Consider the following 16228-nt stretch of genomic DNA (forward strand, 5'->3'; position numbering starts at 1 on the left):
AAAAAGCTCCAGGCTTATTGTGTGCAAAGTGGTTTTAGTGTCACGTAATTGAGAATGCATTTGTGAGCATATGTAGTGCAAGAAGCACATACACACAGTTAATGTTTAGCTCTGTAGTATCTTAGATAATAAATAAAAAAAAACAGTACACAGGAATAGTGGGTTCTCCATCAGGTTAATCCATTCGTCTTGCATCGGTAACAGGAATACACAGACTCAGGTGAGTCTTTATATGATGGGAGGGAGGATAAATAAAGAGAATCACCTACTAGGTGTGTTGTAACCATCTCATAAACACTGTAATGAGTGTATTCTGGGCAAACAACGATCTGTCTGTGCGTGCATGTGTTAGTGCGCGTGCGCGCATGTAGTCCGGGTGCGTTATTGCAGCAGGACGGATAGCAGATGTCCGCACACATCGATAAGTCTCGGCGTGTTGTTGCAGCGTCATTCTGTTTGAATGAAGTTCAGCCTGAGAACTAGCCAACTCTTCGTTCGCGCCCCGGTGGATTGAAAACAGGAGAAAGAAAAAAAACAAAGAGTTGAGGAAGTAAAAGGTTGCCAAATATGCCGGTGTTTACAGGTACGTTGTTATTTTAACACGACGCGCAAGTCGCCGTAGTGAACGACAGTGAAAACGTCAACTCTTACACGTGTTTTTGTGCAGTAGCGTGAATTACGTGTAGCTAAGTCTGTTAGCTTTAGCGTGATATGCAATTAGCATGCTAGTGGTGGTAGCCATCCTGTCACTCTCGTTAGAGCACTGGCGGAGCTATTTAAATGAAATCAAACTATATTTCGAGACAGGGGAATGTTGTTTGCGTATCATTGAGTCACTGTTAGTGAGTGGAGTTTACAGAAACGCGAGCTGGCATCCGACACAACGAGGGAAAAAACAGCTTCTGACGCTAAGTGCCAGCTAATATTGGCTAGGCTAGCCAGGTGACAGTTGAGTTTAACTAGTTCAACTGGCCTCCGTTATTTAATATAAAGCCTCTTGGTTGGCAGCCGTGTCAGTTTAAGCCAAATGTGTGTACCAGGATTGTTGCACCAGGATGAAATCGCAGAATCACGCCTTTTTTTAAATTCTTGTATACATTCTGTGGCGATCGTATGTAGCCTTGCTAGCCAAGCTAGCGCTAGCGTCACTTTATTAGCCCTTTAACGTTACTGCAGCGGCTTCTCGGAGACCAACAACTCTTAGAGGACACGTGTTTTACCATGTTGATGTTGCATTCATCTTACATGGATTACTAAAATTGCCAATATATCTTATCATTTCATTGCAAACAGTTCTATGTGTATGCTTCCACTTTCAGCTTTTCAGTCGGACTGAAGCTAGCTGAGCACTTAACTGTGCCTGCTAAATGCTGTGTCATACATGACGGCAAAGTTACTTTTCCCCAACACTGACACATTCTGTCTTTTTTGTTTTTTTTTCTTCAGTAAACGTGAAATGGGGCAAAGAGAAGTTTGATGCGATAGAGTTGAACACTGAGGAGCCACCCATGGTCTTCAAGGCTCAGCTCTTCGCCCTGTCAGGAGTTCAGCCAGACAGACAGAAGGTCATGGTGAAGGGAGGCACTCTGAAGGTACCAACATAAACAAAAGTCATCTGGTTCTGAGGTGCATGGGATAAACATACTGTTCTGCAGGTTTTGTTGTTGTTGTGAAATGATTAGTGAGCGTACTAATCCCATGAAAAGACCAACACCAACAATTGTTCCATTAACTAGTATCTTTAGCCAAAGCTTGTCGCAGGGTTACATAAGAACATCTGTTATATGCAAACTATTAAAAACACACCAATGAGCCACACCTCTGCACACAGTAACCTGTTCCCACTGTTGTAAATATTTACAAGGGAACTCAATTTGTATTAATCTACAGCGGTACCCAACGCATTCACTTTTTACCCCTGTTTGTTGAAAACGACAATGCTTAGTTGTTGTAAGAATTCAGTTATGTGAGGAATGGGCCTTGGACTAAGAAGAAAAAAAAGTGGCGGCCTTATCCCTCAACTGTTTTTAACTAGGTCACCAATGTCTTGTTCTTATTCTAGGATGATGAGTGGGGGAACATTAAACTGAAAAATGTGAGTATTTTAGTTGTTTGAACAAGCATTTCCTAGTTCACAGACTTATACCACTAAATATATTTCAAACAAATTATTGAATTTCTGTGTATTTCTATTCTTTTTGTAGGGAATGACTCTGCTGATGATGGGCTCAGCAGAAGCTCTGCCCGAGGAACCTGCTGTTCGGCCCATGTTTGTGGAGGACATGACTGAGGAGCAGCTGGCTTCGGCGGTGAGTAAGCCTGAAAATTACCGGTACACCTCAAACAAACATGGAGATTGTGGTTTTCTGCACTGACTTGGACCGGTAAACATGTTTTCCTCTGTGATGGTTACCAAGGAGAGAACATAATGAATACATATGCAGTACATGTCCCTATTGTGAGATCAGCCTCTTATATGTGTGTAATGTCAGCATTTCGTTGATCTGTGAGATATGTACCCCTAGAGATGCAGTCAGCAAGGTGTTTTTTTTATTGTCATCATCAGTATAGGGCACTTTTTACTGAGGAGGAATAGGCCACTGCGCACGAACAGCATAAAAACTACAAACTGCTGTGTCACTTCATATTGTGCTATATTTGTCTGCGTTCACTTCTTGTTATGGATATTTTCCAGTCTTCACATCATAGTCCTCTTATAAATATGAATAGAGTAGCTCATTTCATTTTCTGTGGCGATGCCATTAATTCTTTGAAATCCACACAAATGAAATTTTTTTACATTTAATAATGGCTCCTCCTAACGGCACTGTCATTTCGCAGCACAAATGGAAACTCTGGGATACTATAATTAGGATGAATAAATAAATAAAAAACTAACTGAACACAGACAGTAAACAGTGACCATAATTGCACGAGAGGGTGTCGCTGCGATAGCGCAAGGCTCAACAACACAAACACGACAGAGAGCTCAAGTTCAAACACTCATTAGCCAAGGTGATGCCCGGAGCAAATCGGTGAGATATAATAGTAATAAACAATAATAAATTCCTGGTGCAGTTGTTACGAACAGGTTAATATGCTTAATCGAGTATGATACAAATAAATAAGTGATAATGTAAAGTCTCATTATAGTATGTCATGATAAAGTATGTAATACAAGTTCATATATTACTGTCATAAACAAATTGTGTTGCACGATGTCTTAATAGATATTTTATTCCATCTTATTTCAATTTTAATTTCATCATTGCAGTTCAGAAATGTTTTAATCCTGGTTCCTCATAATAATCAGGATATGATAAGTGCTATACATATATCGACTACACTACTTGAAGCTTGTTTATTGACTACAAAGAAGACGTGCACCTTATTGATTCTTTAAACTGTGTTTTACCTTGTATACATCTGAGGAACTGTTCCCTCTGTCTTTCAGATGGAGCTGCCTTGTGGGTTGACAAACTTGGGCAACACCTGTTACATGAATGCCACAGTGCAGTGTCTGCGCTCCGTGCCAGAGCTCAAAACTGCACTTAGAAGGTTGGTTTTGTGCTCCTGCTGGGTCTCTGAATATCTTCAGAAGCTTGACATGCTGATTCAAGAGTTTTATAATGCATCTTTCTGTATTTGTGTCTTCCGTGTGTTTGTGTGTCTCTTGCTGAAATTATCTCTGTCCCTCCAGGTATACAGGTGCTCTGCGATCTTCAGGGGCTAATGCACCTTCACAATACATCACCGCAGGTACGAAGCACAATGACTTGTTAACCCTGCGGCATGACTGTCTTAAACTTACCTCAAGCATATGGACTTCAATATGTAAATATGTTTCCATCCTCAGCCCTTCGTGACTTGTATGAGACTATGGAAAAGACCTCATCTAGCCTGCCACCCATTATTTTGCTGCAGTTTCTTCACATGGCCTTTCCACAGTTTGCTGAGAAGGGGGATCAGGGACAATACCTCCAGCAGGTGAGAAACTCTTCACCACAGTTGCTGTCACTCATATTTTTTACAACTACGCGTCTTGTACCTTGTACCTGCATTACTATTATAATATTTGAATGGAAATATGAAGAGATGGTCTCATTTCTTGGCATTGTTCACTCAGGATGCCAACGAGTGCTGGCTGCAGATGATGAGAGTGCTTCAGCAAAAGTTGGAGCCATTAGAGCCAGAGACGTCCATGGAGGTAAACCTTCTCTTTTTTTTTTTTTACTGTGTGGTGTTTTATGATGAAAGGATGACTCTGTAATTGATAAGTAAGTCAAAGACTAGTAAGTTAAAGACGAATAATCCTTTTTGCCTCTTGATATCTAGATCGAGAGCGGAGCTGCCTCCTCCTCTACAAAGAAGAACTTAATCGATCAGTATTTCGGCGTGGAATTCGAAACTGCGTATCCTTGCAGCGTGCATTCGTTGATCACATCTTCCCAGGAGTTATTTTGTGGTTCAGTATGGTTTTGGTGATGAAGAGGGGTGTGTAGTGTCACGATTCTCATGACTTCGATTGGCTTTCCCTTAACTCTCCTGTTCAGTATGAAGTGCACAGAGTCTGAGGAGGAGGAGCCAATCAAGGGCAAGGAGAACCAGCTCCAGCTCAGTTGCTTCATCAACCAAGAAGTCAAGTACCTTGCCACAGGACTACGACTGGTATGTATCCGACTTACCTGAATGCATTTTTTAAATGTGACCATTCTGGTCACATAACTTCTATTGCTTCTTTCCATCCGGGGAGAGGGATCCTCCTCTGTTGCTTCTTCCCTCTTTCTTTTTTCTCCCTGTAAAGGGTTTTGACTATCTTTATCTAAGAGAGTTGTTCCTGATCCGATGTGAGGTCCCGGGACACGGATGCCTTTGTGTACAGATTGTAAAGCCCTCCAAGACAAATTTGTATTTGTGATTTTTAGGCTGTACAAAATAAAGTGAATTGAATTAAAACAGGCGCAAAGGGGTTACTAGGTTTTCCATTTAAATGTGGTTTACACTAAGTGTCACTGTGTCTAGCAATTACCATATTATATTTTTAATTGGACTTTGCTGCTTTAATCTTTGTCCCGCGCGACATAAATAACGGCAACATGCATGACAAACTGGAACGTGGTTTGTTTGTCTCCAGGGTAACGAGGATGAAATCATGTGTCTGACTCTTTTCTCTCTCCAGAGACTGCAAGAAGAAATCACAAAAATGTCTCCATCCTTGGAAAGAAATGCCCTGTATATCAAATCTGTAAGTTTTTACTTTGCCTCTAATTTCTCCCCACAGAAGCGTTTTTCTCTGCTGCTATATTTATTGAAGTTAATTTACACATCGAAACGTTTTCTTCCTCTCCCTCTAGTCAAAACTCAGTCGTCTCCCTGCCTACTTGACTGTTCAAATGGTTCGATTTTTCTACAAAGAGAAGGAGTCCGTCAATGCAAAAGTCCTTAAGGTTTGTCTTAAGCCACCATCATCCCTAATTATTATTATTATTGGTCAAAGTCTAACACTGTCTGGCTTTATTTGAAGGATGTCAAGTTCCCACTCATGCTGGATGTCTATGAGCTTTGCACTGCGGAGATCCAGGAGAAAATGCTGCCAATCAGGTCAAAGTTCAAGGAGGTTGAGGACAAGAATCTAGAGCAACAGCAGAAAAAGGTACAGCCGCTCTTTTGCAATCTTGGTTTTGTATCGTCTTGATACTTGTCATGCTTTAAAAAAAGCTCCCACTCGATCATACGATGTCAATACCAGCTCTGCAGAGTGCCTTACTTTTATTTTTCCGTTAGGTGTTGAAGAAGCCAGATGCCGCGAAAGTGAAATATGAGCCGTTCTCATTCCCCGATGGTACGTACAGATGTCTGACATTCACACAAAAACAAGTCGTCGTAAATTCATCTTAATGTTTAATGCAATTTCAGAAAAGTATGTCTTCATCCATGTAGTGTGGCATTGATGCTTCAGAATAAATATCTTTTTAATCATTGTGTACTTATAGGCACATTGTAACAGCTTAAGAGTGAAGTACGCCTGGCTAAAACGCCACATATTGGTGTCGCAGGAATCCAAGAAATGCATTTAGATCTGAAAATGTTCTACATTTCCAACCGCGAGCAATACACAGCAACACTATTGCTTGTTACACTTCACCAAAGGTAGAAATAAAATGTCAAATCCCTTTACGGTTTCCAAGTGCCTGCAAAATGTCATTGTCCCACAAGGCCGAGCACCACTTTGGTATCTCGCAGTCACCTTAAGGTCTAGTTCAGTCAATTATTAGCCATTGTTGAAGGAATTGTGACATTCTGCCCTTCGTCCCGCAGACCTCGGCTCCAACAACAGCGGCTACTACGACCTGCAGGCCGTGTTGACACACCAAGGCCGCTCGAGCTCTTCAGGTCATTACGTGGGATGGGTCAAGAGGAAAGAAGGTAAGCAGCCGTTTCAAATTTGGGCCACAACAGAGGAACCCCAATCCCAGAGTGTACACAGATGATCAGGAACCTCATGTTTCCCGTGGTCTCTTGCCTCCGCCAGATGAGTGGGTGAAGTTTGACGACGACAAGGTGAGTCTGGTGTCTCCGGAGGATATCCTGCGACTGTCCGGCGGCGGGGACTGGCATATAGCATACGTTCTACTGTACGGGCCCCGGCGGCTGGAAATACTTGAAGAGGAACAGTAGCTGTGGAAGATTTCCTCTGAAGACAAAGACGACATACGAAATGCCATTTACAAGCACTGTCTGCATAGATGTGCAATAAAACTGGTGTCTTTAAAGATTCAATGACCTTAATTTCTTTGTTTTTGTTTTTGTTTCATTTTTGTAACCAACACCGATGCTTGTCAAACAAATTCTGTCAAATGGTGTTAAATATTCAACTATAATGGGCTTTGAAAAAGGAGAAATGACGAGAGGCAATCTCTGGACTGGATCCTCGCAAGAGGATTTAAATCTAGCTCTGCAGTTTCATTAAATGTTTTATACACATTGTATATTTTTTAAGGCCTTTGATAAGGTGCTCATATCATACAAGCAACAATATTTCTCTTCAGTCATTTAATCAACTTTTACAGAAATGCCTAGCCAAGCTGTTGTCTTTGACATTCTGGCTTGTTTCTTCTCGGATGTATTCTGGAGAGTTTCACGTAACACTGTATAAAGACTTGCCCTTGTTCACCTGTTGGCCCTCTGGGAAACTCGGGTTCAATCTCAGGTCTTTTCTTAAGTGCTTTGGCTCAGATCATCTCCTGGAATTGTTCTGAAATGTATCGACAGATGAGATTCTTTCTGCCAAATCTTCACTAATGCTTTTTCGGTGAGGTGGGATGGGAGGGGGGCGGGGGGAAGTGTGGGGGAACTTTGGTCTAGAACAGGTTGTCCTTGTGATGAACTGCGTGTGTGGTTAAATAAAGACTTGAGATTCAACCATGAGGGTTTTTACTCACCAAGCATCGGACATTGTTCTTGCTGACATTCAAAGGCTGTTATTGCATCACTGTTTCTCCAGCAGGTCTCCAGAACTCTGCCACTGTGTGTAAGACAGAACCATCAACTCTGTAATAAGTTATTGACTGGTTGCTTTTCATAGGTGATGAAAATAAACTGTTGTACCAAGCTGTGAGATTATTTAATGTGAGCATGAGATGGTAATGAATGGTGAAACAGTTTCATATTTTAAAAAAAGAACATTTATTAGGTTGTTTTTTTACAGTGAAAAAAACCTTCAGTTTCAACCTACACCACATACAAAAATGTTAAGTTTCCAAATGTTTTTGGTATGAAAAAAGATGCAACAATAGAGGTACTAAACGATCTACTTTAAGCCTCACAGAGGTTGTCTGCAATCTGGGCGAATCCTGCAGCACTAAGCGCTGTGACCAGGCTCTCCACGTTAGCTTGGGATCCCTCTCTGTCCTGCCAGGCTACGAGCAGCAGTTTGGCCTGCATGTCGACGTCCTCGCTGTCCGTTTCAATCTCTCGCAACTCTGCCGCCTTCATCTCCAGATGAGATGCCAGCGTCTTCCACTGAGCGCCCAGCTTTGCGGCGATGTCATCCATCTGCTGGTTCGTCACCATCTTGCTCTGCATGCTGGGACCTGGAAGAAGGACACAGGATAAGAATAGAGGCTGGACCTGAAAAAGGGTGGCAAAGAGTTTAATCATCGAGGCTAGAATCTCACAGGTGTCAAGAAGGGATAAACTGGGGGTACGTAATTTGTAGTTGGTTGAATATAGCCGACCTGTAAGGATCAATGTGTTGAATCAGCGACTCATCAAACTCACTGTCGTTGCTGTCTTTGAGAAGATTGTCTCCGTTGTCGTCGTCATCCTCTTCTCCCGTCTTGATCTCTTCAGAGGGAATATCCTTCTGCGTGCATGGAATGGATATCTCAAAATCAGCGGTTGTCATCAGGCATTCTTACCCATACCAATTGGTTCAGAGGTAAATAAAATCCTCACCGGCAGCTCTTTGGCCAGTTTGCTGACCATGCTGTCGAGGTAGTCTGCGAGGCTCTTGAACTTCTGGTTGGTTGGTTGAAAGAAGTGTGGACTTCTCCTGGACAGCAGCCTGAGAGCGCGCCAGCCGTAGTTTGGGTTCCTCACAGCCCTGATTGAGTTACAGGAAGGAAACCGATGAGTCACACAAACGGAGAAGGGAACACAATTACCGACTCGCAGTTGTGTGCAAGGTGTCGCCACATTGTCATTTAATCCGATTAGAAATGTACACACATTTTAAAAAGTCCTAGTAACCACCCAAGTTGCAATTTACATCAATGCCCAAAATATCTTGACATCAACATTCTATCCTATTAAATAATTAGTCAAATTGTCAGAATTATAATGTTAATTATTGTTGTCTGTGGTGTCAGTTGCATTAAGACCACCAAATTCTTATCAGCGTATCCTTCAGTTCAAGCTGATGTTTGAGCCAGAAATGATGAAAGATATTGCTTTTACAATAATTGGACAGACTCAAGGTCAGAGTGACCTTGACCACCAAAATCAGCTCATCCTCGAGTGCAAGTGGATGTTTTTGGACAAATTTGAAAGAATTTGCTGAAGGCATTGCAGAGATATCACGAGAACTGGACTGATGGGTACTTAAGTACAGACGGACCACACAGAGGCATGAAACCAGGGATAAAATGTTCGGATAGGACCAGTCAGTGCTGACGTACTTGTACTCATCCTCCACCATGTTAGTAGGATCGGCCTGTTCAATGGCCTCCGCGAAGAATTCGTCCAGCGATGGCATAAACTCCCTGAGTGAAAAAAAAACCAGCGCTGTCTGATATTTACACGGTGAATGTGATTGTAGATGAGAAGCGCTTCCTGGTTTTCTAAACCACTGACCTGCTGTCTGACTTGCAGGCCTCCATGTTGTCGTGGTTCAGGTTCCACAGTCGAGTCAACTCGTCACTAACAATAACAAAGAGAAGCAGGAGTTATTATTGTGAACTCCACAGGTCGCTGTTCATTCCCCTTGAGCTTTGCTCGTGGTCTCCCACTGATTTTAATCTAGGAAGGATCTCTCTTCTCTACATATTGCAAACAATCACAGGAGCTGCACTCAGTACTTTTGTGTGACCTGCATTGCGTCACATACTTTCCCATGAAGACTTTTCGGTCCGGCCCTTTTCCAAGGAAGTCTTCTGGCGCTTGTCTTTTCCTGGTGGGTCTTTTGGGTTTGTCATCTACGGTCCTGTTAACGAGAACAACCAAACTGTCATTTTTGTTGTCAAAATGGACAAATCAATGTATCCGCCATGATTATACTGCAAGATTAGGCTGCTGTACCTTTCTTTCACAAAGCTCGAGCATCCCTCGTTCTTCCAGCCGTTCCAGTTCTCCTCTGTGTTGAGGATATGCTGTCAAGAAAAACATTTATAGTGTCACGAGTGTACGAAGAACTCTTAACGTGGGATCTTGACACAACGAGCCTAATTTAGTATCCAATAATAAGAGTATTCTTAAATCGTGGCTTACTTCAACCATGGTGGCAAACTTGTCCCCATCAGGAGGGATCTCCTTCAGCAGCTACAAGAGAACAGTCACAGATTAATACAGTTTGCTTTCTCTCTCTGGACCAGATGTGTCAGAAACTTACCAAACTAACTAATTGGCATAGCTAGATATCGCGAGTGGGAAATGGACAAGTGTGGTCCTTAATTTCAGTGTGTCGCCTATTTCTAAGTACCTTCTACAAAAGGTGCAACTAAATCTTCACATCAATACCGGAATGATGTCAGTGTGATTTAGAACCGACCTGAAAAACCAGTTTGGTTGTCTCTTCAATCCAGGTAGTCTGGTCATCATTCAGGACACAGCTGGAGCTGTACAGGGGCCAAAACACAACATAAAACCCCGAACAACCGATGACGGCTTTTCGTCACGCGCATTTTACGGTTTACCGTTCTACGAGGGCAGAGCGGAAAAGTGCTTCACCTTTTGAACTTGACCTGACCCTTCAGGTACTGGAAGAGGATTAGGTACTGCAGGAGAATGTGCCGCCTGAAGTTGCTGTCGCTGAGCTGCAAGTCCATCAGCTGGAGGGGAAGAAAGACGAAAGAACAAGTGAGGCAGTGTCCAAACTCTATGTTTGCATGTATGTAACAGGAAATAATGCTATGCTCGGCATCTCAGAATTCTGACGATGGATTATCGCGCATTGGTACATCCAAGTGGGCAGTGCACCGGGGGAGATATGAATTGAATGACAAGCGCCTGCTGTGATATTGTACTCTTGATCCAAGTTTTCAGTGCCAAGTACATTCGGCCTCCACAAAAAGATTGAACGTAATTGGAACATGAGCTAGCTCTGAAATACCTTGCAACCTACGTGGCCAAAGACCTTGGAGCATGATAAACACAAGTGTTCCTGGCCTAAAAACAGTTATCTCACCTTTTCACTTGTTAGAAACTTGGCAAAGTAAACATGCTCTCCCCCGGATGCTCTCAGCTCCTCCAGCTTCCTCTTAGAGACCTGCATGTCGTCCAATTTATAGCTCTTAAACACCGCCAACGTCTCATCTGAGAACTGTGCAAGACAAGAAAAGGAATTCACACCGGTCGTGAGTCATTGATTTTTAGCATCTACTTTGGTATTGGTTATGATTTGACAAAAGGTCAAGAGAAAGGTAGCAAAACGCTCTCTGCTTTTGTGGTGAAGTGCATTACCTTAAGGAATGTCATCCAAGAGAATTTATCATAACACTGCACAGGGTTTCTGAAGTAGTCCTGCAGAGTCCAGAACTTTCTGTACAAGTTGTAGTCAATTGGAATGGAACTGAAAGTAATAATTGATGCAGTTTTAAGAAATTAACAAACAATAACATGCAACGGTGTCATTTATGAAATGTACTTCTTAACCTTTGCAGTCCATTAGTGCAAAACTTTCACTTACCATGGTGCAGGAGCATCCTCCTCTCCCATTTCTCCTTCCTCCACCTCCATGCCATCTTCCTTTTCTTCTGTGTGCTGTAAACATGGATTAATGAAATAAGATTAAACTATCAATTTACAGTTACATTTAAAATCCTCACAGTCAGGGGTTCACACTTCACCTTCTGGCCGAAAGTGCTTTCTTGTTCATTTTTGTTGAACACCGTTACATTTTCCAGATTAAACTGGCTCTGCAGATTGAGCCCTGGAATAAACACAGATGGCAGTGCATCAAAAAGTGCAACCGGATGAGATCAGATGATAGTGGCTACATATAAATGATCACACATAACATCCATGAGGATTTGATTTGGCCTTCTTTATTCAAAAAGGTAACACACGTGTGTTTACCTGATTTTTCCGACAGAGGGAAGAGTCGTGCCAGGAAGAGCTGGATTCGCCCACAGAATACCGTATTCTGGGATTTGGACAGCCTCCTAAGAAGATCTACACAGATTGACAAATGTATTACAAACAGCTTTACCCTTCAAGCATAGATGTTGTATAGCAACAAGAATGAAAATCCTTACCATTACACATCCTCAGCAAGTAGTTCTTCCCGGCAGTGTAAAAAGAGTTCTAGGAAAAAGAAGAGTACAAGATTAAAGGATTAAATGACCGTCAATATACTGGAGACACTAAAATTGACTTTTAGTTTGTCGCTTATTTACCGATTTCCAGGTCGAAACATTCTCCTCGACAAAAGAGAATATTTTGTCACATTGGTCGAGGGGAAGACAGTCCAGTACATCTCCCAGCAGAAGGAAAGGAGTTGTAGGAGAACAGATGCCTGCAGGAAGACAGTGAAACAAGACATTAAAAGCTGGATCACAAGTCTTAAGCTTTGCGTGGGGTAAAAAGGTTTGCTCCAAAGACTTTAGGCACACGGTGGATAAGCCTGTGTAGTCAGAGCACAGTCTGTACTGGTGCATATGTCATGACAACAATATTACTAATTAGCTGAATCAATTTTAGACATTACAACCTCATGTCAAATGTTAGAACATCTAAAGTTGGCATCTAGCATATCCTTGATGAGCTTGGAAAGACGCAAACAAGTGTAAAAACGGCACAGCAGGGGTTGTCCCAATTTTGGATTTAGAAAAGAAATCCAATGTGCATTCATGAGTAATCAAAAAGCAACAAACATAACATGGTGCAAGGTTTGGTAAATTTAAGCATTAAGAAGAATAACCACTTATCTATCCTGAATATATTCAGCTTTTAATGTCTTAGTTCTGTATTCACCACTTAAGATGGATTGTAAGCACTTTCTGAGACTAATATAGATCATAAATGTACTACAAAGTATTACTGAGTCTCATGTAACCACATGTGTGGTGGGCGATTTGAATTAATAGTACAACAAGTATCAAATCATCAACTGTCGTCTTTCCCTTACATCAAAAGACACAAAGAGCAGCATACCTTCTGTTACGGCATCAATGCTCAGGTAGATGAGAGACAAGTATTCATCACAGCAGGCCTTCTGCTCAACCTGCAGACAACAATACAACACTTTAACATCATACACGGTGCACTCAACGAGGCTCACGAAATAAAAACAAGCGCGGATTTCTTACAATCTGATCGCCGAGAACACCCCTCAGCGCCTGGTCCAGGGTGGTCTTCTTCTCTGCCTCGCTGTGAACACACGAGACAGTCGAGTCAAAAGACGCTCCAATGAATGCATCCGTGACTTGTTTAGAGAATAAACTGACACCACTCACTTTCCCGGGAACTGGTTGAACACATTTACCAAAGGCTTGCTGTTTTTACCGACCAGCGCATTTCTGGCAGACGCCTGGAGGTGTGCGTGAGAGAGAGAACATTAGAGGAAAGGCATCGCTGGGTAGCGTTTTGTTAGCTTAGCTAGCATCTGCTAGGCGACAGAGCGAGAACAAGCAGCAACTGTCGGTAACAGACCGGCTCTCCAGTCAGCTATGGGGTTATGAATAACGACGGACAGCGACGGACAGCATGCGACACCACTTTCTTTACGAACAAAAGGAAGTTATGTGATTTTCTCACCGTAAATGTGTCTCTAGCGTCGACAAAATTAAATAGCGACATCGTTACACCTTCGAAACCGGAACTGACGCAAGACGACATCCGGTTCCCTTGGCGAGGTGCACTCTGCAGCTTTCTGAGCCGGGATGAAGTTATCACACTTCATTTGGTTATATATATATATATATATATATATATATATATATATATATATATATATATATATATATATATATATATATATATATATATATATATATATATATATATATATTTGTTTATTATCACAGCTTAGTTTTCAAAATTCATACTCAAAATATGTCTTGGTGACATCGCATGTCTAAGTGATATCCCTTAAACATGGTTGTAGAAAGGTGGTGTTGGAGGTTAATAAACTATGTCTAAAAGGCCAGAGTGTAATAAAAGATTAAAGAAGATTGCTTTTGGAAAGTTAAGATTCCTTCTCGTATTAGTAGGATATTAGTCTTACTTCAGCATACATGCCTACATCCGTTTTAGACCAGAGGGTGGCAATGTTGCACATTACTTTCGCCCCCTGTAGTTGAAACTGTCTGAGCAAATTAGGTGTGTGTGTGTGTGTGTGTGTGTGTGTGTGTGTGTGTGTGTGTGTGTGTGTGTGTGTGTGTGTGTGTGTGTGTGTGTGTGTGTGTGTGTGTGAGAGAGAGAGAGAGTGTGTGTGCGTGCGTGCGTGTTTGTGTGTCTGCAGCATTTACTAGAACATGCAGCTTACTTGTTAATTGTCATATGATGTTACATTGTACTTGTCCTTCAAGGTTAAGATCATAGCTAAAGTCCTTTTTGACATGTAGTGTTTATGAGTATCGGTCACAGCTGTCATATGTGTGTTTTTAATGCACATGTCTTTGAATGCACACTTCTCTGTAATTTGCATCCAATTAAAAATTACAACTGAAGGCTATACTGCATGTTTTTTTTCTTCTCCATAGGGTTTACTGTTCAACCGTCACACAGCACATTAGTAGTCAATCTTTAAAGGCCCAATCCATCATTAAAAGAAGAAAATAAATACACATGTATTGGATGTATGTATCACAGTTGACTTAAGTATAATTTTGGTGATTCAGTCTTTTATTTTTTATAACCAGAAGCAGATTTTATCTGTCAAATACACAAGTGCAAGGCATTTTTTTAATATACAAACATGTTTGATGTATGCAAAACCTGAATTTAGCTGCCAAAAGTTAGTCTGTGCTTTAAAATGACCCTGTTAATACATTGTAGATTAATAACTGGTTTCACTCCCGTGTTTTGAATTGTTTTACAGCCGACTGCCTTTAACTTCAACAGAACCAATGTTACCACTGCGGCCTGTTTTGATCTGTGTTTACCAAGCAGTTTCACAGTTCAGGGCCTCTGATTCAGATTGTATGGGGCCATTCACCTTCGGCACCCTCTGACAAATGTTTATAACCCAGCTGTTTCAAAAGCTCTTCACTGAACCTGAAAGTGTTGTGCTGATGTGTGGGGGGAAAAAAAACACTGAAGCTGTGGAAATGTAGGCCAGTAGCGTCACATCTTGGGGTCATTTGCGTCACGTCCAGTCTCAGTGGTAGTAGGAAAAGTAGGAACTGTTTGTTTCATTTATTTTTTATTGCCCCCTTGTTTCTCAATACATATAGTTCTGCCACAGTTCATATAACTGTGTCAGTAGAGAGGGGTTGGAGGTGAAGGGGGGGACTCATCCTCAACCCCTCTCTCACACAGCGTTTCTTGAACCTCTGCCAGAAACGGATGAAAAGCAGAGAGGGAGTGAGCATGGCAAGGAGCTGGCAGATAAGGACCCAGCTTAAGTCAGTATGTTTAGATAAGGGTGAGATTGTCTCTCTTTTCTTTCTGACTCTCTTTCCTATAGCCCCCCACATTTCTTCTGAAGGCTTAAAATCTTTAACAGGTCACAAATATTTACTTTGTTTCCTAATAGGCTCATTCATTTCCTAAACCCTCTACTGTAGCATTCAGAAAATATTATTCAAACAGAAGTAAACGCTGCGTTTGTTTGGGACATTGCAGTTTATTTCTATACCCACAAAAGCAAGACATTAATCGGCTACTCGCTTTTTTTTTCTTCCTCTAAATTATCGTTATTGCATCGCCCTTTTAACAATCGGCCACCTTTTCCTATTTACTGCAGCAGGTCAATGAAGGTTTATGAGCCATGGCACATTTATGTTATACCAGGCTAAGTCCGATACATTTATTGATGTTTTTTCATGAGATGTGTTGACAATTGAAATATATTGAAAATATGCCATCCTTATTATTTAATGTTGCAACCTTCTTGTCTTTGCCTATCACCTATATGGTTATAGGTTGTGATTACAGGCGTGTTCTGTGCACTGCTTGTGATTTTTCCAGGGAATGTCATGCAGTTTGGTATCAGTCAAATATTTATTTGAATAAAAATCTTCCAGATTATTAACTTCAATGTGTTTAGTATTAATCCGTGAAGTACAACTAAAGGACAAAAACTGTTAAATAATCCGGATGGGCGTTAAATAGGCCATATTGTTGGGTTGGATGTTACACTGTTAACTTGGCATTCTGAAATCTGCATTGATTCATTATTTTGTCTTCATTAATATAATGAGAGGACCACCGAACACGCTCCCATGCCAAGTCATGGAGTAATCAAGCACGACGCGAGAGCCAAATAATTTGATGAAGGACAGTCTCAGACAAAATGACTGAGGGGCAACAGAAAGAGCATTGTCCATGTTGTTGAGGACAAGCTTCA

At 41.6% G+C, this 16228-nt stretch overlaps 2 protein-coding genes across 2 annotated transcripts; one reads left to right on the top strand and one right to left on the bottom strand.

The window, feature by feature from the left end:
- The first annotated feature begins 361 nt into the window (after positions 1-361).
- Positions 362-6775, top strand: usp14 (ubiquitin specific peptidase 14 (tRNA-guanine transglycosylase)). Its single transcript, XM_068603436.1, has 16 exons — positions 362-583; positions 1447-1592; positions 2063-2095; positions 2205-2309; positions 3455-3558; positions 3701-3759; positions 3857-3987; positions 4127-4207; positions 4336-4412; positions 4554-4668; positions 5180-5245; positions 5355-5447; positions 5525-5653; positions 5785-5842; positions 6319-6426; positions 6533-6775. Exons 1-16 carry the CDS (start codon positions 568-570, stop codon positions 6676-6678), a joined length of 1467 nt encoding a protein of 488 aa, XP_068459537.1. The 5' UTR covers positions 362-567; the 3' UTR covers positions 6679-6775.
- On the bottom strand, positions 5943-13566 carry thoc1 (THO complex 1). Its single transcript, XM_068603425.1, has 23 exons — positions 13474-13566; positions 13173-13246; positions 13026-13086; positions 12871-12940; positions 12114-12232; positions 11973-12021; positions 11794-11889; positions 11565-11647; positions 11405-11478; positions 11179-11287; positions 10904-11038; positions 10447-10547; positions 10268-10334; positions 9988-10038; positions 9799-9869; positions 9608-9703; positions 9355-9420; positions 9180-9263; positions 8458-8605; positions 8281-8365; positions 7827-8093; positions 7443-7525; positions 5943-6694 (listed from the first exon to the last, which is right to left on the bottom strand). Exons 1-22 carry the CDS (start codon positions 13552-13554, stop codon positions 7482-7484), a joined length of 2031 nt encoding a protein of 676 aa, XP_068459526.1. The 5' UTR covers positions 13555-13566; the 3' UTR covers positions 5943-6694; positions 7443-7481.
- Between the last annotated feature and the right edge of the window lie 2662 nt (positions 13567-16228).

Source organism: Clinocottus analis, unplaced genomic scaffold, assembly GCF_023055335.1.
Source record: "Clinocottus analis isolate CAN_PGR_092001 unplaced genomic scaffold, fCliAna1.0.p SCAF_11, whole genome shotgun sequence".
Classification (NCBI taxonomy): Eukaryota; Metazoa; Chordata; class Actinopteri; order Perciformes; family Cottidae; genus Clinocottus; species Clinocottus analis.